Source organism: Polypterus senegalus, chromosome 6 (assembly GCF_016835505.1).
Source record: "Polypterus senegalus isolate Bchr_013 chromosome 6, ASM1683550v1, whole genome shotgun sequence".
Classification (NCBI taxonomy): Eukaryota; Metazoa; Chordata; class Cladistia; order Polypteriformes; family Polypteridae; genus Polypterus; species Polypterus senegalus.
The window spans coordinates 36061350-36084637 of record NC_053159.1 but is presented as its reverse complement, the minus strand read 5'-3'; the positions used below and the strand labels follow the sequence as shown (position 1 = coordinate 36084637).

At 41.1% G+C, this 23288-nt stretch overlaps 2 protein-coding genes across 8 annotated transcripts in view; one reads left to right on the top strand and one right to left on the bottom strand.

The window, feature by feature from the left end:
* Positions 1–19301, top strand: part of ccdc30 (coiled-coil domain containing 30) — a 95494-nt gene extending 76193 nt beyond the window's left edge. For all 4 annotated transcript variants that reach the window (XM_039755816.1, XM_039755817.1, XM_039755818.1 and 1 more), the window contains 7 exons: positions 57–222; positions 12407–12528; positions 12692–12833; positions 12919–13055; positions 16610–16727; positions 16963–17033; positions 18081–19301. In XM_039755816.1, coding sequence (XP_039611750.1) covers positions 57–222; positions 12407–12528; positions 12692–12833; positions 12919–13055; positions 16610–16727; positions 16963–17033; positions 18081–18291 — 967 coding nt within the window. In that variant the 3' untranslated portion in view covers positions 18292–19301. The remainder of the gene's footprint in view (positions 1–56; positions 223–12406; positions 12529–12691; positions 12834–12918; positions 13056–16609; positions 16728–16962; positions 17034–18080) is intronic.
* LOC120530963 (alpha-1,3-galactosyltransferase 2-like) overlaps positions 16966–23288 on the bottom strand; it is a 101434-nt gene continuing 95111 nt past the window's right edge. For 2 of the 4 annotated variants that reach the window (XM_039755821.1, XM_039755820.1), the window contains exon 5: positions 19494–21153. In XM_039755821.1, the coding sequence (XP_039611755.1) occupies positions 20472–21153 (682 nt within the window). In that variant the 3' untranslated portion in view covers positions 19494–20471. Of the gene's footprint in view, positions 17684–19493; positions 21154–23288 lie in introns of those variants that run through there. The other 2 variants (XR_005634046.1, XR_005634045.1) reach the window with 2 other exon arrangements.

Below are 23288 nucleotides of genomic sequence, written 5' to 3'. Positions count from 1 at the left end.
TATATATTTGTTTTGCTGTCCATTCAACTACTAAAAGTCTTTTTTTTTCTGTGCAGAAAACTGCTGGAACAAAAAATAGAGGAACTGCAGCTCCAGGTTCAGACCTTACGAGAGAAGGAGAACACACTAACTTATACCAATAGTGAGCTGAGTCACAAACTGCAGCAGCAGGGGGCACGCCTCAGCATTCTGGAGGATGAGCACAGTCTCACTACGGATGAGGTGAACGGCGTTTTTTCCATGCAATCCTGTTCAGTGTTTTTTCAAAATTCTTCCATCTGTGGGCATAGGGCAGGATGCTATTGATGTGCCACTTTCTTTGGGCATATGCTTCGCCTTCTCAGTAGTTTGGCTACTTACAGTAGTACAAACAGGAGGTGTCGAGCCATCATGTGTACAGATGAGGATGACTGTGAGCTTTAAAATGTACTTGTGAAATGAAAGTGAGGGTCACATATCCAGTGAAGCAGTGTGCCAGTAACATAGAAGTGGCTAATAAATTAAACACTGAAAAACACTCATTCACTCTGAGGCCATCTAGGGTGGAAATTGCAAGGTACAGTTGTGCTTGAAAGTCTGTGAACCCTTTAGAATTTTCTATATTTCTGCATAAATATGACCTAAAACATCATCAGATTTTCACTCAAGTCCTAAAAGTAGATAAAGAGAAACCAGTTAAACAAATGAGACAAAAATATTATACTTGGTCATTTATTTATTAAGGAAAATAATCGAATATAACATATTTGTGAGTGGCAAAAGTATATGACCCTTTGCTTTCAGTATCTGGTGTGACCCCCCCTTTGCAGCAATAACCAAAACTAAACGTTTCCGGTGACTTTTGATCATTCCTGCACACCGGCTTGGAGGAATTTTAGCCCATTCCTCTGTACAGAACAGCTTCAACTCTGGGATGTTGGTGGGTTTCCTCACATTAAGTGCTCGCTTCAGGTCCGTCCACAACATTTCGATTGGATTAAGGTCAGGACTTTGACTTGGCCATTCCAAAACATTAACTTTATTCTTCTTTAACCATTTTTTGGTAGAACGACTTGTGTGCTTAGGGTCATTGTCTTGCTGCATGACCCACCTTCTCTTGAGATTCAGTTCATGGACAGATCTCCTGACATTTTCCTTTACGATTCTCTGATATAATTCAGAATTCATTGTTCCATCAATGAAGGCAAGCCGTCCTGGTCCAGATGCAGCAAAACAGACCCAAACTATGATGCTACCACCACCATGTTTCACAGATGGGATAAGGTTCTTATGCTGGAATGCAGTGTCAGTGGCTTTCTCCTTGCAACCCTGCTATGCACACCATTGTTGTTCAGTGTTCTCCTGATGGTGGACTCATGAACATGAACATTAGCCAATGTGAGAGATGGCCTTCAGTTGCTTAGAAGTTACCCTGGGGTCCTTTGTGACCTCACCGACTATCACACGCCTTGCTCTTGGAGTGATCTTTGTTGGTTGACCACTCCTGAGGAGGGTAACAATGGTCTTGAATTTCCTCCATTTGTACACAATCTGTCTGACTGTGGATTGGTAGAGTCCAAACTCTTTAGAGAAGGTTTTGTAACCTTTTCCAGCCTGATGAGCATCAACAACTCTTTTTCTGAGGTCCTCAGAAATCTCCTTTGTTCGTGCCATGATACACTTCCACAAACATGTGTTGTGAAGATCAGACTTTGATAGATTTCTGTTCTTTAAATAACACAGGGTGCCAACTCACACCTGATTGTCATCTCATTGATTGAAAACACCTGACTCGAATTTCACCTTCAAACTGCTAATCCTAGAGATTCACATAATTTTGCCACTCACAAATATGTAATATTCGATCATTTTCCTCAATAAATAAATGACCAAGTATAATATTTTTGTCTCATTAGTTTAACTGATTTCTTTTTATCTACTTTTAGGACTTGAGTGAAAATCTGATGATGTTTTAGGTCATATTTATGCAGAAATAAAGCAAATTCTAAAGGGTTCACAAACTTGCAAGCACAACTGTACTTGGGAGCCCACAGTATGTTAAAAGGCAGAGGAAATTGAATGCTAGAGTTATAATGCCTCCATTACAGTAAATGCTAAAATCGCACATCCACTCCTACATTTGCTGTCTGGTATCTGTTGTAATAACAGCAGCCAATTTTATTGGTACCTCCAATCAGCATCCATCTTCTGTGTCAGTGCAGGAATTCACTCCGTGGTGTCACAGCCAGCGCATTACAAACCTAAAACCTCTGCGTTACAAAGATGCAGTTCCCTCCCAATAAGCCATAAACGTATGACTCCTCTACTAGGGAAATGGAACGACTTCTGAGCCGCAACAGTGAAATTCAGTGTGTACAACATCAGGCTGGCTGCTACGCACCAGGGGCCTCATGTATAAACGGTGCGTACGCACAGAAATGTTGCATAAGAACTTTTCCACGTTTAAATTGCGATGTATAAAACCTACATTTGGCGTAAAGCCACGCACTTTTCCACGGTACCTCATACCTTGTCGTACGCAAGTTCTCCGCTCGGTTTTGCAGACTGGCGGCACCCAGCATCAAAGCAGTGCTACTGTTCCTGTGTGGTTACACCTTATTTTCCTGACGCGGCTTTATAAATACACCGAAACTAACCTCATATTGTTTATTAGTGTAATGCATCTCATTGTAATTAACTTGTAACAATATAATGGTAGAGGGAACAACCATAGTATTCCAAATACCATAACTGCTTTAGCGTTGTTACTCTCACTTCTTCTTCTTCTTCTTCTTTCAGCTCCTCTTGTTAGGAGTTGCCACAGCGGATCATCTTTTTCCATATTTCTCTCACTGCACGACTCAGAGTATTTATATCACTGTATCTGAGTGTGAATCACAGCGGCAGCTGATCGGAAAGAGAATTATCGGTATACAGCTTTAAGGACACGCTGTCTCAACCACTGCAAAACGTTTTAAAGCCTTTCCTGTACGGACCTCGCGGTTCAGAAACAGTTTCATCCCAAGAACTTTAAATGCACTCAATCAATTGCTCCTTGTAGAACTGTTTGTACTTATAAGTAGAATTACCTCACTGTAAACTTGCACTACAGTTATAATATCTCACAACCTGAGACACTTTATAAAGCGTATATTTACATATGATGACGATATCATTTTTAACATGAAATGCATCAAAATATGTTTATTATATTATACAGATAAAACTTTAACTTCATTTAAATAATCTATATTCTTCACTGGGAGTGTCGTGAAGGATAGAATAATTACACATGTACTACGAAGATATTTCAATGTTCATTAAATGTTTTGAAGAATCGGCACTAAGCTTACAGATGGCTTAATTTCTATTAGGCCTACAGAGCCGATTGCGTGGCGATCGGTTACTTGGGGAAAGAAAAGCAAGGACTGCAGTGGCGGCCACGCCAATATATATCTATACTAATAAAAGGCAAAGCCCTCACTCACTCACTCACTCACTCACTCACTCACTCACTCACTCACTCACTCACTGACTCATCACTAATTCTCCAACTTCCCGTGTAGGTAGAAGGCTGAAATTTGGCAGGCTTATTCCTTACAGCTTACTTACAAAAGTTGGGCAGGTTTCATTTCGAAATTCTACGCATAAGGGTCATAACTGGAAGCTATTTTTCCCATATAATGTAATGGAGTCTTGAGTTGGAGATGGCCGCGGGGGACGGAGTTTCGTGTGACATCATCATGCCTCCTACGTAAGTACGTAGAGCACAAGGAAGAACTCCAGCGATGAGCACAAAACGCCATTTCACAATTGAGAAGGCAGAAAAACATTATGAAGCAAATGATGCATATGCGGAAACAAAGCACGGCGTGAACCGTAAGTTTATATTAAATTAAGTTCATAGACAGGCTGCCACTAGCGTTTGTAATTTAGTGCCTGCCCATATAAGGCCGTCCATCAGCGGCAATCCAATACAAACACTGCCGGTAAATATTCACGTGTGAAGGACTGTGCTTATGCAGAGGAAGATGAGATGGTCAGGGTGGTGTTTGGCACAAACTCATTGAAACTGCGAGAGAAACTTTTAAGTGCCGGGTCTTAGCTGACATTACGAGATGGCACCAGTACAGCTGGGAACCTTCGATGCAAGAACACCAAGCGGCTCACGTGAACTGACGCAATGCGCAGACAAAAAGCAACAGTTCCAAAGAGTGCTGAACAAAACCGAATTACACAATTGAGAAGGCAGCAAAAAAATATGAAGCGTCTTATACATACAATCATATTCATAAGTGCAGCTACTGCGGAAACAAAGCACACGGTGGAAAAAGTGAATGTCCTGCTAAAGGAAGACAGTGTAAAAAAAACCGTGCATGCAGTTTGTCACATCACAGATAAAAGGAAGACGAGCTGTTTATTGATGCAGTAAGGAACTAATCGATGAATGAAACCTCTTATCTTTACAACGATTGACAAACACGGAATGTAACTTGAACACATCCTACAAATACGAGCCTGATTGAAAGAAATAATGATAATCAAATCCTTGATGACAGCAACATTCAATAACACTCACAAAACAATTACTGTATATTGACAATCATGTTACGTTATTTTTAAAATGTTCCCTTTTCTTTTTCATAACTTCTACTTCTCCACTGCGATACACGGGTATATATATAAATGTATATATATACCCCGATCTACAATACATACTTTAGCATAGACAAGCCACACGCTGTGGCTAATTGTAGAGTCTTAGCCTCTAACGCCACATTGAGGTTCGATTCGAGAGGGATGTACTGACTATATGCGCTACCGATTCATTTTACCTTCGATCTCCTTGGTTTGGGACGTATGAAAAAATATTAGGTTAACGCAGAATCATGTTACGTTATTTTTAAAATTTTCCCTTTCTTAGCACAAGCACAGCTGAGAAGCTTCGATGCATGTACTCCATAACAAAAAATAACGCATTTAATCACACTTTCAATTCCAAGCATTGGGGAACTTTTGTCAATGCATGATTTCCTGGTACATCCATTACACTGATGCACACATCACAGCTACAAAAATGTTAGAGTCGGAATAAAGCGCGTTCCTACGACTGATCATTTCGACTACCCGCGAAGCCTTGATAAAAGCATGGTTTTGTGCACACTGAAAAGCAAGCAAAATTAGATGCATTACAGAAAGCGGACTTTGTGGCTCTTACTGGGGATCATTGGACTTCCGTGACCGTTAGTAATTCTAAATACATCTAATTACAAAATGTTCAATGATCACACTGTTTTAGCCTAATGTACAAAATAATTTTGGCTAATGTTACTCAGAGTTTAAAGAGTAAGCTGGTCAAATTACCTTTTATGTTTCTGACTTATTTTTTAAGAAGAAAAACTGCACTTTATGGTGAAATTTTGGTTATTATTATTTAAAGACAATACTATTCTGAAAATGTACTTAAAGTACTTAAACTACCACTTTATTTTTAAGTCTGCCCAATTTTAACCAGGGATGATATTTTTGTTTCTGTTTTGAATTCAAATGCAGTTTAAAAGCTTTTTTTCAGAAATTAAAACAGCTTCAGTTTACAATATTCATGTCCATGTCTATTATTTGATTCTGTAAGCCCACTAAAACCGTTTTAAATAAAAAAAAAAAACATTTGCGATTTGGGGCAAATTTACGTGTCGATTACATACGATTAATCAAGATTAATTCTTACACAGCCTCTAATTAATTGGATTAATTTTTTAATCGAGTCCCACCTATATATATATATATATGTATATATATTGTATATATATGTGTATATACAGTATATATGTAGATATGTATATGTTGTATATACAGTATGTGTATATATATGTATATGTATATATATGTATGTGTGTATATGTATATATATATATATGTATATATATGTGTATATATATATATATATATATATATATATATATATATATATATATGCCAGCAACACTCATGACAATTACAAAACAATTACATTGTCAATCATGTTACGTTATTATTAAAATGTTTCCTTTTCTTTTTACTTCTCCGCTGCCAATGCAGGTATTTTGCTATATATATATATATATATATATATATATATATATAAATAGATAGATATGACAACAACACTCATATCAATGACAAAACAATTACATTAACAATCATCTTACGTTATATTTAAAATGTTTGCTTTTCTTTTCATAACTTCTTTAACACACTACTTCTCCGCTCTTGAAGCTTGGTATTCTCTATATATATATATATATATATATATATATATATGACAACAACACTCATCACTCACAACAGTGACAAAACAATTACATTGACAATCATGTTACGTTATTTTCAAAATGTTTCCTTTTCTTTTTCATTGCTTCTTCAACACACTACTTCTCACTGCGAAACGCGGGTATTTTGCTAGTTGAATATAAAACAGAAGAGAAAATAACGACACAGCTAAAAACGCAGCGACAAATTTCGGCAAAAGTTAAATGCTTGTGTCATGAGCACGAGGCGGCTAGTGTCAGCAACATACGTGGCCATCCGACGTGCATAAGCTACCTTACTGATGGGCGGGTGAAGGAGCCACAGATTCTTCCTCTGCCCAGTGCCACCACAAGCCTAGAGCCGCCCCTGAGTACTGCTGCAATAAATTATTTCATTGTGAAACCCATGTTTAATAATGTGCTTTAACTCCTATCATCATGAAAATGACATCACTTATACATCTCAGTATTTTAGTTATTCACAGAGCTGTAATATCACAAATGTCATGGATTCTGTGTCCAGTTGGAGGAAGAAAGCCAGTTTAAGAAGCAAGTAGTGATTCACGCACACAGAGCACATAGAAGACCAAATACAAAACAAAGCATTTAACGTGCTACTTTAATTACGATGTGATTTGAGAAACTGGTTAATTAAACGATTTTAAGATGAAGTTTATGATGTTCTACTTTAATGACAAAATAAACTACGTGATTAAAGTGGAAAATTCGAGATTAAAGTTGACATTTCGTGCTTTTTCCTCACCGTGTGCCTTTTTTCTCTGTACCCTAATAAGCTTTCATATGACACTCAGACAGTGGGCTACAACTCGCCTTTTCACGGCGACTTTGATATGTGACTTCTTTTTTATTTCCGGCACTGTGCGATTTTGTGAACGTGAGCTTTCAAGTTTCTCCAACACGCTATGTCACTCGATCAACTTCCTTTTGTTGATTATCCCACGGTTTATTTGAACACAAAGTATGTTTTTCCTTTGCCTCCACTTGGTATTCGCTGAAATTCTTATATTTTCCCCGTGCTTTTCCCATTGTCTTTTCACAGAAGGCTGAGCTTAAGGGCGATTTATATTGATTTCCATATTCAAATAGGCGTAATTCTGGGAGGATTTAGGGCGTTACAAAATCTGGCGTGCGGCGTTAGTTTTCACGCTGATCGGGATTTATGTAGCGGAAGAACGTGGAAGTTGGAGTACGCACAGATTCCTGCATCTGGATTTTTCTGTGCGTAAGCACATTTCGGCTTTTGTGCTTACGCCATGTTATAGTGTGAATTCTACGCACGGCGTTATACATGAGGCCCCAGGACTGTTACACTTTCTTCCCTCCACAAAGCAAATCCAAGATTTCAGCCTCATTTGTCTCAGTCCAGGAATTCACTCCGTGGTGTCATGGCTAAGCGCTGCCCATCACTTGTGATCCTGGGGCCTTCAGGTTACAATAAAGGGAGGACTCCCCTTGCTTTACAGATGAGACTGCTTTGAAATTTCAGTAGGCACTTCCGTGTATGCAGCCAGTCGCTGCTCCTGCCTTCCTGTGAGCAATTACACCTTCCTTGGTGCACCGCTTTCTCTCCCCACAAAAACTTGTATGTTTACTACATTATGCAGAATACAAATGCGTCTTTAATTAAATGTTAGATTCCGGTTTACTCTAACAATTTATCAAACACAATTGGGAAGACATCCATTGATCTTACGCTGCTGATAATTAAATTCTGGTAAATTAGAGGAGCTCATAGATTTTGCTAAGTCAAATATAAAGCGTAGCAGAATTCGAAGACGGGTGTTCGACAGAAAATTGAAATATCTCTTATCATTAAATTTTTCCGAGTTTTCACACCGACTCCAGGTGGCTTCTTGCACTGCATGAGTAGAGCAACTTTAGGGTCATGTAAGCAGCCAACGGATGTAAAGAACATGGAATAAGAACAGGAGGATTGTGCAAAAGTAAGCCTACAAACACCACAGAACTTGGTTGCTGTAAGACTGGATGCTGCAGTGCCTTTATCATTCCCCCGAGTTTGTTGCCTAAATTTGCAGGGTTCGCCAACTCCTGGTGGACCACCATGGCTGCAGGTTTTCATTCCAACTCTTTTCTTAATGTGTGACCTGTTTTTGCTTCTAATTAACTTCTTTTGAATTCATTTTAATCGACTTGCTCTTGAAGACTCAGACCCCTTAATTGTTTTTTTCCTTAATTAGCAGTCAAACAATAACGAGATACAAAATGAGCCGAAACAACTGGTGTCCATCATACAATATCTGAAAATAAAGAAAGGTGAAGGTCTCAGGAATGTTGATCTGCTCAGGTCCACAGAACATTTTAACTGTGTGCTCTTTGAAAAGAGAAAATCCACAATTTCGGAAATATCTGCTATTGCACAATGACAGCAGCAACAAGCCTTGGAATTAAAGAATTAAAGGTTTAATTAACGACAAGAATCAGCACCTCATTAAGCAACTGGTTGGAGTTACAGGCCTTGACTTAGCTGGTCTTCTGTTGGCTCCCTCACTTCACATTTCATTTCTGTTTGGGTGCCATTTAAGGAAAAGAAATAAAGTAAATTAGAGGAACAATGAAGAAATTCAGGTGAACAAATCTTAAAAAAGCAATTTAATTAAAATGAATTCACAAGAAGTTAATTAGCAGCACAAACAAGGCATTCATAAAAAAAAAAAAAAAAAAGGGTTACAATGAAAACCTGCAGCCACGGTGGTCCTCCAGGATCAGAGTTGGTGATCCCTGCCCTAAACCATACCAGAAAAAAAACACTGCATTCTTCATAATGCTTCTTTTACTTTTGTTAATAATTTATTTTTTATTATTAAATAAGACAAAACACAAATCGATAACAAACATACCAAATACAAACCATATTCTGGAGAAAATCCATCATACTTGACACTCATCCCTCACCATACTCAGAGAGCTACAGTGCATCCAGAAAGTATTCACAGCGCATCACTTTATCCATATTTTGTTATGTTACAGCCTTATTCTAAAATGGATTAAATTCATTTTTTTCCTCAGAATTCTACAACCCATAATGACAACGTGAAAAAAGTTTACTTGAGGTTTTTGCAAATTTATTAAAAATAAAAAAACTGAGAAATCACATGTACATAAGTATTCACAGCCTTTGTTCAATACTTTGTCGATGCACCTTTGGCAGCAATTACAGCCTCAAGTCTTTTTGAATATGATGCCACAAGCTTGGCACACCTATCCTTGGCCAGTTTCGCACATTCCTCTTTGCAGCACCTCTCAAGCTCCATCAGGTGGATTGGGAAGCATCAGTGCACAGCCATTTTAAGATCTCTCCAGAGATGCTCAATCAGATTCAAGTCGGAGCTCTGGCTGGGCCACTCAAGGACATTCACAGAGTTGTCTTGAAGCCACTCGTTTGATATCTTGGCTGTGTGCTTAGGGTCGTTGTCTTGCTGAAAGATGAACCGTCGCCCCAGTCTGAGGTCAAGAGCGCTCTGGAGCAGGTTTTCATCCAGGATGTCCCTGTACATTGCTGCAGTCATCTTTTCCTTTATCCTGACTAGTCTCCCAGTTCCTGCCCTGAAAAACATCCTCACAGCATGATGCTGCCACCACCATGCTTCACTGTAGGGATGGTATTGGCCTGATGATGAGCGGTGCCTGGTTTCCTCCAAATGTGACGCCTGGCATTCACACCAAAGAGTTCAATCTTTGTCTCATCAGACCAGAGAATTTTGTTTCTCATAGTCTGAGAGTCCTTCAGGTGCCTTTTGTCAAACTCCAGGTGGGCTGCCATGTGCCTTTTACTAAGGAGTGGCTTCCGTCTGGCGACTCTACCATGCAGGCCTGAATGGTAGATTGCTGCAGAAATGGTTGTCCTTCTGGAAGGTTCTCCTCTCTCCACAGAGGACCTCTGGAGCTCTGACAGAGTGACCATCGGGTTCTTGGTCACCTCCCTGACTAAGGCCCTTCTCCCCCGATCGCTCAGTTTAGATGGCCGGCCAGCTCTAGGAAGAGTCCTGGTGGTTTCGAACTTCTTGCACTTACGGATGATGGAGGCCACTGTGCTCATTGGGACCTTCAAAGCATCAGAAATTTTTCTGTAACCTTCCCCAGATTTGTGCCTCGAGACAATCCTGTCTCGGAGGTCTACAGACAATTCCTTTGACTTCATGCTTGGTTTGTGCTCTGACATGAACTGTCAACTGTGGGACCTTCTATAGACAGGTGTGTGCCTTTCCAAATCATGTCCAATCAACTGAATTTACCACAGGTGGACTCCAATTAAGCTGCAGAAACATCTCATGGATGATCAGGGGAAACAAGATGCACCTGAGCTCAATTTTGAGCTTCATGGCAAAGGCTGTGAATACTTATGTACATGTGCTTTCTCAGGTTTTTTTATTTTTAATAAATTTGCAAAAACCTCAAGTAAACTTTTTCCACGTTGTCATTATAGGGTGTTGTGTGTAGAATTCTGAGGAAAAAAATGAATTTAATCCATTTTGGAATAAGGCTGTACCACAACAAAATGTGGAAAAAGTGATGTGCTGTGAATACTTTCCGGATGCACTGTATATGATAACAGAGCCGCGTCTTATAAAATACAATGATCCCTCGCTATATCGCGCTTTGACTTTCGCGGCTTCACTCCATCGCGGATTTTAAATGTAAACACATTTAAATATATATCACAGATTTTTCGCTGGTTCACGGATTTCTGCAGACAATGGGTCTTTTAATTTATGGTACATGCTTCCTCAGTTTGTTTGCCCAGTTGATTTCATACAAGGGACGCTATTGGTGGATGGCTGAGAAGCTACCCAATCAGAGCATGTATTACGTATTACTGTAACTAAAACTCCTCAGTGATATACGATGTGCTTCCCGCGCGGTGCTTGATTGTTTGCTTTTCTCTGTCTTTCTCACTCTCTCTGCCTGACGGAGGGGCTGTGAGCAGAGGGGCTGTTTGCCTAGGTGATACGGACGCTCCTCAAAAAAATGCCGCTTTATCGGGGTGCTTCGGCATACTTAAAAGCTCAATCAGACCTATTGATTTTTGATTGTTTACTTTTCTCTCTCTCTCTCTGACATTCTCTGCTCCTGACGGCGCTCCTTTGAAGAGATCTATTTGCATTCTTTTAATTGTGAGAAAGAACTGTCATCTCTGTCTTGTCATGGAGCACAGTTTAAACTTTTGACTAAAAGGTGTTATTTCATGTCTAGAGGGCTCTAATAATGTTAACAGTGTGGGAGAGTTTCTAAGGGCTTAAAATATATAAAAATAACCATACAAACATATGGTTTCTACTTCGCGGATTTTCACCTATCGTGGGGGATTCTGGAACACAACCCCTGCGATCAAGGAGGGATTACTGTAACTGCATATAAAGTAAAATGGCTCCATAAAGGCCTGGTGTGTTTACTGTAGAACTGCACTGATACATTTTTGACAATATCTTAAAAATTCTTAACTGATTCTTGCACAGAGAATTTGTTGTTTCCCAGTGTCAGATAATACAGTATAAACTGCTGCTTGTCCACACATCAATAGATGATGGGTTAGGAGTCTGCACAAGTGGGGTAGAATAGGATATCACAACAGAATTCTTTGTAACACAAGGTTAATGTGAACTGTGAAGCTGTTTGACATCCGTGTTAGAGCAACGGGCGCTGAGCAGGATCCTGTCAATCATGGAGAATCCACCGCATCCACTGAACAGGATCATCTCCAGGCAGAGGAGCAGCTTCAGCGACAGACTGCTTTCACTGTCCTGCTCCACTGACAGACTGAGGAGATCCTTCCTCCCCACACTGTGTGACTCTTCAATTCCACCGGGGGGTAAACGTTAACGTTATACAATGTTATTGACTGTTATACCTGCCTTTTTATTACTCTTTAATTTTAATATTGTTTTTTATCAGTATGCTGCTGCTGGAGTATGTGAACTTCCCCTTGGGATTAATAAAGTATCTACCTATCTAAACAACCTATTATTTCTCCAAATCGTCCTGTTAAAGATTATGGATGATCTTAGTTCTAAGAGATCTGCAGACATTTTTAGCCAAAAAGGTTCAAGTACAGAGGTGTAGTGCTGCCTCTTTTAAACACATCTCTTCTTGTATTTCTGCAGCACCAGCAAAGTCGAAAAGCTAACCAGAAACTGTATGAGCAACTGGTGTGCTGCCAGCAGGAGTCGGAGAAGCTGCAGGAGGAACTGCAACAGGTGATGCAACAGCTAGACTCCCATATCAGGTACACCTCAACGTTTGAATACACAAGGGGGTGAAGTGAAGCTGTCAGAAAAAGAAGGCCAGTCAGTGTAGTTGAAGTAAGGGCAAGTGTAGAAAAGGCAAATGAAACTGGAGTCCACGGCTGGTGGGTTTTCTCCTGAATGTTACCTCTTGTGTCTGCCCAGAAAGTACAATGAGAAGCAGACACGGCACAAGAGTAAGCTGCGCAGAGCCAAGCAAGTTTTCCTGAAGGAAGTGGCGGAGAGGGACGTCAAGATTAAAGAGCTAGAAGACAAGATGGATGTGGCTGCCAGTCTATCTGAGAAGGTAGGGTGGCGTGGGCTTTGAAGACATGTGAGGTGCTGTTGCTCAGAAAACAGAATGATCATGGGATGGTTCTTGTGCAATGCAGGAGCAGGAATGGATTCAGAGGCTCAATGAAGAAAATGAGAAGCTGCTTCACGAAAAGCGAGAACTTCTGAGACAGCTGAGCGAGGAAGAGGAACTCGGTCAAACCAGCGTCCGCAACGTGTGCACCGTGCAGCGGAGGTATGAAGTTTCCGGCCGGTGGCATGGGCGCCGACTTGTTATAAACCTTGGTTGGGGAAAAATGATTGGCTAAAAACATAAATAATAAACAATAACAATAATAATTACAGTCCTTAAACTGAAATAGTATGGAAGACACAAACAAGTCAAAATAAAGTTAAATGATCAACATGGCAGCAGGACTGCAACTCTAGGTTTGAACTACATTGCTTAAGGCATATTTCATTCCAGGTATAAGCATCTCTCAAATTGACTTTCATCAAAATTTGCATTAAAATTCAAAAAATAACGTCGTCCATTGTTCACCACCACCAGTGACTTGAGTGATTGTGCCATTCACTTCCAGTTCTCTCTGCATTCATTGGTTAGTGATATTACTATTTTTGCATACATAAACAAGGATACACTAAAGAGGAATTGTGGGCAATTATTATATTTATTATATTAGGCCGGTCAGTTTATTTCAGTGACCAACATTTAATTTACCTGTTTAGGGGGCTGCATGCCAAGATTATGATTACGTCGCCACCTCACCATAATCTGTCCCTTAGGATGGCATGTTAAATAGAAAGCTGCTCTTTCAAATACTTATTTATACTGCTGTTAAATACTGATCTACTTTACTTTTCATTAATTTGACAAAGATTTGATCGTTTTAGAGAAATGTGAAATTCAAAGATGAAAGACATGCCAATACAGCCCAATAGCTACGTGTTTTCCGAAATGTGGACAGTCGTGCTGATTGGCCCCTCGGTTGTGTCCACAGGTGTAGATTCAGCAGTGGTGATTCCACTCAAAACACCTTTACGCCTTTGCATTGCACTGTAAATAATTCACAATTCACAAATAATTCAGCGGCATGGTGGCGCAGTGGGTAGTGCTGCTGCCTCTCAGTAAGGAGACCTGAGTTTGCTTCCCAGGTTCTCCCCGTGTCTGCGTGGGTGCATTGGCGATCCTAAATTGTCCCGTGTGTGTGTGTGTGTGCCCGCCCTGCCCAGGGTTTGTTTCCTGCCTTGCGCCCTGTGTTGGTTGGGTTTGGCTGCAGCAGACCCCCGTGACCCTGTAGTTAGGATATAGCGGGCTGGATAATGGATGGATGGACAAATAATTCATGGTTGCCTATTATGTTGCATCTTGGGTCCAAATTTTATTAATTTTGTCTATTTAGTATAGATATTGGAAAGCAGTCATATAGAATTTTAATTGTTTACAAAATTTGAACAGTCAAAACAATAAAACATGAAACAAAAATATGAATGGAATGATTTTTACCAGCAGTTTGAATGTACTGTAGCTTTAGTAGCCTGTAGCAACATATGGACTCAAAGGCAGCTGGCAGCTTTTGTATAGCATTGCCCTGTGGTTCGGGGTGCTGGGCAACTGCCAGTATGGAGCCAACAGGACAGCAGCTGTGGGTAGTGGTGTTCTGGGTGTAGCCATGTCTCTTAGTGTAATGTGCTAAGGCCCCAACAATGCTCTTGGAATAAGCTTGAGATTTATGCGACTTAAAATTGGATTAGGTGTGTAGCAGTCCAGTGCCGCTAAGATTCACACCGTTGAAGAGACGGCGATTTATTTTTTTTTTTTTTGGTGGAGATTCCAGGGAGGCACCCAGCCTTGGCCCGACTCACACACACTCACAAGCTGAGACAAAAAAACAACCAGTTAATAAAACAATTAAAGAATGTATTAAACACTAATAAACAAAATATAACTAGACGCTAAATAATCCCACCCCAGTCCTCTTAAGGTGATGTACAATAAACACAAGCAAACCACAGCAATTAACACTCATGACAATGTCCTTACACAGTCCAATACGGCAAAAGCAGATGAAATGGTTTGGTGTGAAGATGACAATCCCAAGAACAGCTTCCATATTAAATGACTGAAAGAGTCCTACTGGTAGTCCTGAGCGGTGAGTGGCGAGATTTCCAGGAGCGCTCCTTTTGAAGACGCACGACGATTAATCCACTGCTATAACACGACAGGCAGGCATGAGACAGTCCATTCATCTAACATGAAACGATCCCGGGCACAATTAACTTTTTAGACGACACGTTGGACAGGTCACACAAAAACACCGATCTCCTTTTGCTCCGTCAGGCCTCCCTTTTAAACTTTCCTGCTGGCCTCTTTCGTCCCCAGAAGCCCCTACTTCTGTTCCTGTCATCGTATGCGGGGTAACCCCCTTGGGCTGCTGGGAAGTGAAGTTCTGCCCATGGTAGCACTGCTACAAATGGATCAATCACGGCAGGGCCTCCTCTTAAACAAGTTTAGATTTACAGGGGTCCGTAACAACTGCAAAGCAGGAAGTCCACAGAACAGCATGCCAGGCCCATCCAAAGCACTTATCCATTAATTGTCAAACCTGCCTAATCCACTTAATGGTGGTTGGCTCCATAGAATTATCTAGGTGGCATCATATTTCAGCCCTGGAAGAACACATTCACTTAGACAGAGACAATTTTAGAGTCGTCAACAAGCCTGTCGCACAAGTCAGGATATAATTTGATACTATCCGTATGTATGGTGTTTGCGTCAATACCCCGTATGTATGGTGTTCGCATCAATACCCTGTATGTATGGTGTTCGCGTCAATACCTCGACTCAATACAAGTAAGAACCATGCAATGGGACTCTGTCTCTGTAGTTAGAACATAACATGGCCAACGCGGACGCAGTATTGCATGATTGGCTAAGAAAGTTCGAATGCTTCAGGGACGTCGCTGGACGGCTGAGTATAGTAAGTCGGTGTTGGTTCGAGCAGATAATAAGTTCAGTTAGTTTTTGGAACGTTGGTTTGGTGGGGCGTACGTTCCAGGACTAACGTCGTCGACTGACTTAAACCCTTCAACAGCTCCGGAACCGTAAGTAATTTAGAGCGTATCACCATTTGCTTGGTACATCGAAATCTATCTTTGGGCAGTTCGTCCTTCTGACATCTATTGGCAAACATAGTAATGACGGCTGGGTATTACCAAGGTCATTGTTTAAATTTTAGCCGATCTCAGATCAAAAATGACCAAAGGCAACATAATTATTACTCCGACCTCTGATTAGAGTCGTAAAATACGGTTTGTTTGGAAAATTTGTTTGCCGGAAAAAATCAAATGAGGTACGCCGAAGAGCTGAGGTCGCAGCCCCGTTTAAACAGGAAGCTCTTCATTACATTGGGCGAAAAGGTCTATTTTAAGCACAAATCAGTGCCATGATAACAAAATCATTTCAAGGACTTAAAAAAACAAATAATTCTTTGCAGTGAAAGTATTGATTTCACAAACGTAGAATTTGTAGTCCGATTGATCGGGCTCCCGGGCGCTAGTTTACCATAATCACAGTTAAAAATTCTACACGCCCCTCTTGATTTTAACCCAGGACTTTGGTGCTGTAAGGCAGCAATGTGTCTGCAGGCTTAGCTTATTTACATTTACACTTCAAATGCAGTTTTACTTGCTGTATTGATTATTAGTAAGCCTGAAAGAATCTTCCACCATTTCCTGTATCTTTCCAAATTACATTTAGAATTTACACCATTTCTGTTACCTTGGCAGAGTTAACTTCCTAGAGGAGGAGAACCGACAACTGTATGACAGGACGCTGCAACTTTCCAGTCAGGTGGGGGCGCTGGAGCGAGCCCTGAGGAGTATCCAGTCGTTCTGTGGCACTGAGGTACTTGACCTGGGGAATCCAAGCAATTTGGAATTGGCAGCAGGGGCTGAGCTAATTTTAACTTTGGTTGTGTCCAGCTGTCTGAATGGGTACATGCCAAGGGCACCAGCTGAGACTTTATTTCACAAGGATCAGCAGTTTGCTAATGTCACTTCTCCTCTTCCAAGAGAAGGCATCAGCTGCCCCTCTTTCTGAATGAACAGTGGGCACAACACCCTGTCCCTTTTTGTTGCAGGAGCTGAAGAAAGCGCTCACCGGTGAAGGAATCATTGTGAATGGAGGCCTTCTCCAAGCACCCAGCCTCAGGTATGTTGTAATCCACCAAGGATGTATAGACCCCCGGAGTCCCAGCTTCTTGTACAGTAAATACCACCAGAGATTTTGCTTTAATTTGTTTGGGGTAGGAAAGCCAGTATCGAGAACCCCACCAAAAAAAATCAAGTTTCCATGTTGCCGAACAGTAAAGCACCCTACTCGTGCATAATAAAGAATATAAAATGTGTATATAAACTTGGGCCAAAGTCCAGTAATGTCCCCGCCACAACTTACCATAAAAATGTACACCAAATATTACAAGAAGAAAAACCATGAAGATAAAATATTTATAGTCTGGGTTGTATTTTATCAAGGGAGAATGTGGAAGCATATAAAGAACTGATGTTTGTGTGTGGCAGAAGATAAGCGTTGAGCAGATCTGGAAAAAAAAGTGAAGAATTTAGTTGAGTCAGTCCTTCAAATTACGCCATACTGTCTAGAATGCCTCGGGGGAATGTCAGACACTTGACGAGAAACCGAACGGCGCACCCACCGTAACAGCTGGCTTGGAAGGCAGGTGTTCACTCCACAGGCAGGAAGTTTCTGAAAGCATAATTCTTAGATGCTTCACAACAATAAGAGACCATTACAAGGTAACCAAACTCTCAGAGAATAGCTGCAGGTTGGTTTTTAAAGAGCAACTGGAAGAAAATAAAAGTAGAACACATCTTAGAAAATGTCTGCAAAAAATGTAATAGATTTAGAAGTTGGATAATTAATTACATTATCAAACAGACATATACAGGGCATTATATTTTTTATTAAATATTTTTGTAATAATGAGCCAGTGTATTGGAGCACACGTTTTTGCCCAAAGCAAGTAAGAAATGTGCCCAGAACTTCAGACTGTGTGTCTGGTTAGGTTAGCGATGGCCATGGCCTCCTCATAATGGGAGGGTGGTGCCCAAGTGCAGGCACTGAGAGACAGTGGGCGGGGGGCCTTGTTACCACCCCTGTCAAATGTACAGTCCCAGTTAGGCTCAGCCTTTAAGACCACTGGTTTAACTGGCTTTTCTCCCGTTTGTTTTACACACTTAGCTTTCCAACAGGTAGCCTGAATGTCCTGGATATTCTAGAAGTGATCCGGAAGGTCAAGGCCATGGAGCTGCCAGAGTGTCAGCAGACCCCATTCTCCAGTCCACGCTCCCAGCCCAGTGACATTGGCTACCTGAATGTGACCCCAGCCGGCGCATGCGCTAGGACTCCAGAACCGACAGAGAGCCTCAGCACAGGAAACGAGGGGGTCTGATGGCAGAGACTGGCAGAAAGGATTGGGCTGGGACTCACTGAGACAATGGCAGTAAATGACAGCTGGGACGGGGCAGCAAGAACAAACCTAAACAATTATTTTTTGGTAAAAGAACAGCATGGCTTGTGCCAGGCCCACAGTTTACTTGGACAAATGCCATAATGCTTTAATATTTTATGGGCGGCAGACTTACCAAGTTCAGGCATGCAGTTTGGACATTTGCATTGCATCACAAATGACAGAACAACTCTTGAAATGCAGAACTAGATTTACCCAAGAACAGGTCACGGCTACACAGTTATTGTGGCTGCAGGAAGGAAGGGTGGCAAAAATGCCACTCTTCCTATTGCAGACAATGCCAAAATGTTTAAGTGTTTAACAATGAGGACAATGTGTTACCGTAGGGAGATGCAGGGCGAGAGCAGCTTAGCATTAGAGCCACACTCCCGGATTGCTTGCTGAAATAGCTGGAAGGGACGCAAGCTGACAGCATGGCAGAGGACAGCAGTGACCCCAGCTGGCTTCCTACCCAATACAACCCCTTTTTTCCAGCATTCATACTTGCAGAAATCTGGCAACCTGGCTGAGCGCACAAGGATCAAAGGGTGCAGAGAGGCTAGAGAAATGGGCCTCTGAAGAGATGCTGCCATCTAGGCTCGAGGTGTAGAGCTTCAAAAATGTGGCCTTCGTGCATTCAGAGAATCAGAGCATCGCTCTGTTAAGATGGAGGAGTCCAGAGCCAACCGAGAGCTCACAGCCTTGCTTTGAAGAAATGTTTTATTTATTATTATTAATTATTAAATGGCTGGCGGCTGCTTTCAAAGTTTGAGAGAAATCATTGGGACTTGTTTAAGGTCTGAGGTTGATCTTGCAAACAGGGGTCTGGAGAGACTCCTAGGTTTGAAGCTCCTCTGCATGAATTTTTAAAAATCATGTATTATGCAATGGAACTAACAAATATAAAGTGCACTTTGTATTTTTTATAAAAGTAAACTACTTCATTATCTGCTTTCCTGTCTGCTCTGTTGTCTTCCAAATGCACCTTGGTGTCCTCCTGTGCAGATGATCGATGTCCACGCGTCCCTGTTGATTTGTAATGGTGAGGAGAGACTCTTCGTGAGAACCAAAGTGCTGCCAAATGAGGTTGTAAGGAGAACAGCCACACCCATCACAGTGTGAGAGAAAAGTGAAAGGCGCTGCAGTAAACCAAGTTTGTTGTTTTATTATCAAAATAAAAATTTAAATACAAAGAACCTCATTAAAAAAAATTAGAAATCAATTCATCAGTTAATCCTAAGAAAGTGGAGCCATCCCCTCAGCTGCCACAACACACTACTTTTCAAGCTCTTCCAGGCTCCTGCTACATGGTGGTCTCACAAGGCATAAAGCAGAGTGGTCTACCAATTACACACATCATTGTCCTCCTCCGTAAATGAGCAGCATGCAGTGCAAATTAACACCTTCTATTCATGAACAGTTTGTCACCTCATAATAGTCTCATGCCACGGCTTCCCTCAGTTACCCTTTTAAGTGTTGGCTAAAATCACCAGAGAGCAAGTCTGGTCAAAGGCACTTTTACCAAAATGGTCACTTCTCCATAGGCTCAAGATGGCAAACACCAGCGCTTTTGAGTGAAGTACCCGTGGCATGTATCTCCACAGGTTGGAGCCCTGAATCTTTGATCAAATATGAAACCAACAACAAATCGTGCACCTCCTGCAAGAGACACGTCCACTAATGTAACACTTTTTGTTTAATCACCAGTGTATGGTGAAGTGACCAATGGCTGAACAAAAACACACACACTGTGTCACTGGTGGAATTAAACAACTGCAGGACATCCACCAATTGTAATCACTATGGCCGACTCTCCAAGTTTTAAAGGTTCCATGCTTGAATGTACTGACCACTGGCCATTCACACATCTTGCTATTATCGAAATGGCCAAAACCATCTAACCACTGAAGTGAAAAGTCCACTTTGAACAACAGAGAGAAAAAAAAAAAATGGCTTACATGAATTTTATGCAAAAACTGCTTCCCAAGTGGAATACTGAACTTTGCAGACTACAACCAGAAAGTGAGTGATGCTGGTTTTACTGGTGACCACCTCCAAAGTAAAGGCCTTGTGGTTACACTGTGGTATCTTCTGCAGGTTGTGGTGCTTTAAGAGGCTGACAGTCACTGCCTGACAAATTTGTAATTCTTTTCGGCCCAAACTAGACGGTGTACATGAATGTCACTGCGGTACCCGATGTACTCAGCCCAGCAGTACTCTGGAGACAGAAGTTTGGTTGGCTTGTACAAAAGAAAGTACTTGTTGAGATGACTCTCGTCGTGCCACAGTGCCTCAACATGGTTCATTTTGTCTTGCATGATGCCATCATAGCAGATCTGGGTGAGATTTTTCACCCGCTGCCATGTTCCACCAAAGACTGCTGCATGATAATACATATCTCCAGTTTTTATGTAAGCCGTCGACTTTGGATTCTGGTCATAAGTATAGAAGAACTTTGGCCTACGATAATAAAATGAGTGCAGCAAAGCCACCATGTCACCCAGAGCTTCTGTGCCAAACCGGCCCACAAATGTCTGATCTACATCCAGGCAGAATATATACTGGGCATGGTGGCGGACATGCGAGTCAATGATGTCGCTGATCATCTTCATGCGCAGCATAGACACGTCCTGCCACCGGCTGTATTTCTCTACTCTGAAGGTCAAAAGAGTTCTGAAGGCAGCCATCTTGATTTTGGGCACCTTCTCGGGAGAATCTGTAAACACATAGTATATGACTCTCTGGCCAAACATGAAGTGCTGCTCAGCAGAGGTGAGAAACTTCTCCAAGTAGAGATCCAGGTATCTGGAAAACAAACAAACAAAACAAACACTCTCAGCTGATCCATCCAGCATTTCAAATAACCAGCGGCAGGGCAATTCATCAAATTGAGACGTCACTGAGGAACAGCCATTAAACAGTCATGCCCACCTTCGTAAGGTCACATGGGGGGTTCAGAGGAGGAGTGTGGCAGTAAGGTTCTGTATGGTGTACAGTCCATTTGTTTTAACGAAAGTGTTCAGGAGAACGAGAACACAGTGACAACACCGTATACCGAGAAATCAACAGCAATAAACAGGAGCAGCAAATATTCCTGATATTTAGGATTTCATTTTGTACTGTAATCATACAGAGTGATGCATATATATATCCACACCTGCACAATGCAGGCTAAGTGGCAGCATCTGCTACTTTAGTTGGTGTTGTGTGGTTGCTAATCTTGCATGCATCTTGTGGTCTACCATCCTCATTTGACACAAAGCCAAAGTATTTCCAGATGTCAATGTGGCTGCCCTCTGTCAGGTAAGTGTGCTGGTGAAGCTCCCAACTGCCTAGTTGGTGGAAACTAGTGGTAGCCGACAACAAACCGGAAGTACATAATGTAGGCTGTGGAGCTGACACCATGAAAAACAGTAATATTACAATAAACACGTATCAATATTCTGATACTTTTGATAACCCTAACACTGAGAGGGCCTTGAAGAACACCTGCTCCAGAGTTCAAGCAACTTCTGTGTGTGCAAGCAACAGTTCACCTTTCAGCGTGACAATGACTTGAGCATACAGTAGTCAAGATGGCACTGTGATGGCTTTGAGACAAGTCTCTTGAGTGGCTTAGCATTAAACACCATAGAACATCTGTAGGGAGATCTGAAGATGGCAGTTTACAGACACTTTCCATCCAATCTAAAAGGGGTTTGAGAGGACCCACCAGAAAGAATGTAATCAAGTGCCCAAATCCTGGTGTGCAAAGCCTGTAGAGATGTACCCAAGAAGACTAGATGCTGCCAAAGGGGCTTCTACTAAGTATTTAATTAAGCATCTCAATACTTGCATGAATGAGAGATTTCAGTTTTTAATAAAATTGCAAACCTTTCTGAAAACCAATTTTTACTTTGTCATTATGGATTATTAAGTGCAGATTGATGGGCAAAAATTAATGTGGTTTACATTTATTTTTAATTGAGTTCATTTGTAAAGTATGCAGACGATGAGAGGATCCAAATACTTTTTCAATCCAACTGTAGGTCCTGTGAGGAACCACCCGCTGCAGCTAACGGACCCCCATGGAGGTTTGAGAGACCATCTCCTGAAAAGCAGAATGGATCATGGAGTCTTGCGTAAAATAAGGGGCGACTACAGACAATGAGTGAGCCTTGGCCATGTGGACCCCAAAGAATCCAATGCATTCTTAAACACATTCTTCCCAAAGCTAATGCCAGTAGACACACACAAGCCCTTCCAAGCTTTCTGAAGTCCAGCGGTGGAGGAAGTTCTCTAACAATTTACATAAATAAAAGTAAACGAGCACAGATGTACTCTAGTAAAACACTGAGGAACACCACTGACCTTTCTATTTAAGTAAGGAAGAACTTGCTTGAAAATATACTTAAGTATTAAAGTAAAAATACTTGCAGAATGTATTCCCTGATTCAGCAGTGTAACAGAGTGTTAGGTGTGCCTAACGAATGTACATTGTGTTAAATATTATTATACTGTAGTACAGCTTGTGCCATTTTAATTAGGACTGATGCAGATTACTCTGATAAACGTATTAGTTTAATATTATGTTGTCATGTTCTGTTTTAAACAAAATAATGAATACATTCGAATATAAATGTGTTGTTACTACAGTATATTGTATTATGATCATTTAGCTCTAATTAGAACGAATTGTGAACCAGACAGGCACAGCTTTCACTTGCACTTTAATCACAAATGAAAGAGACCGACAGCATCACACATGCGCTTTACACCTCTAAAGCAGGGCAACCTTTTTAATCAGAGGGCCCAAATTAGAAGGATTATCACCATAGACATAACGGAGTTATAAAGAGAAAAACAACAATGGTCATAATAAAATTAAATGTTTGTTTCCTTTCAAGCATTTCTCTCACATGAAAATTAGTAAAAGGGAAAACTGGGAGACTAGCGTATAC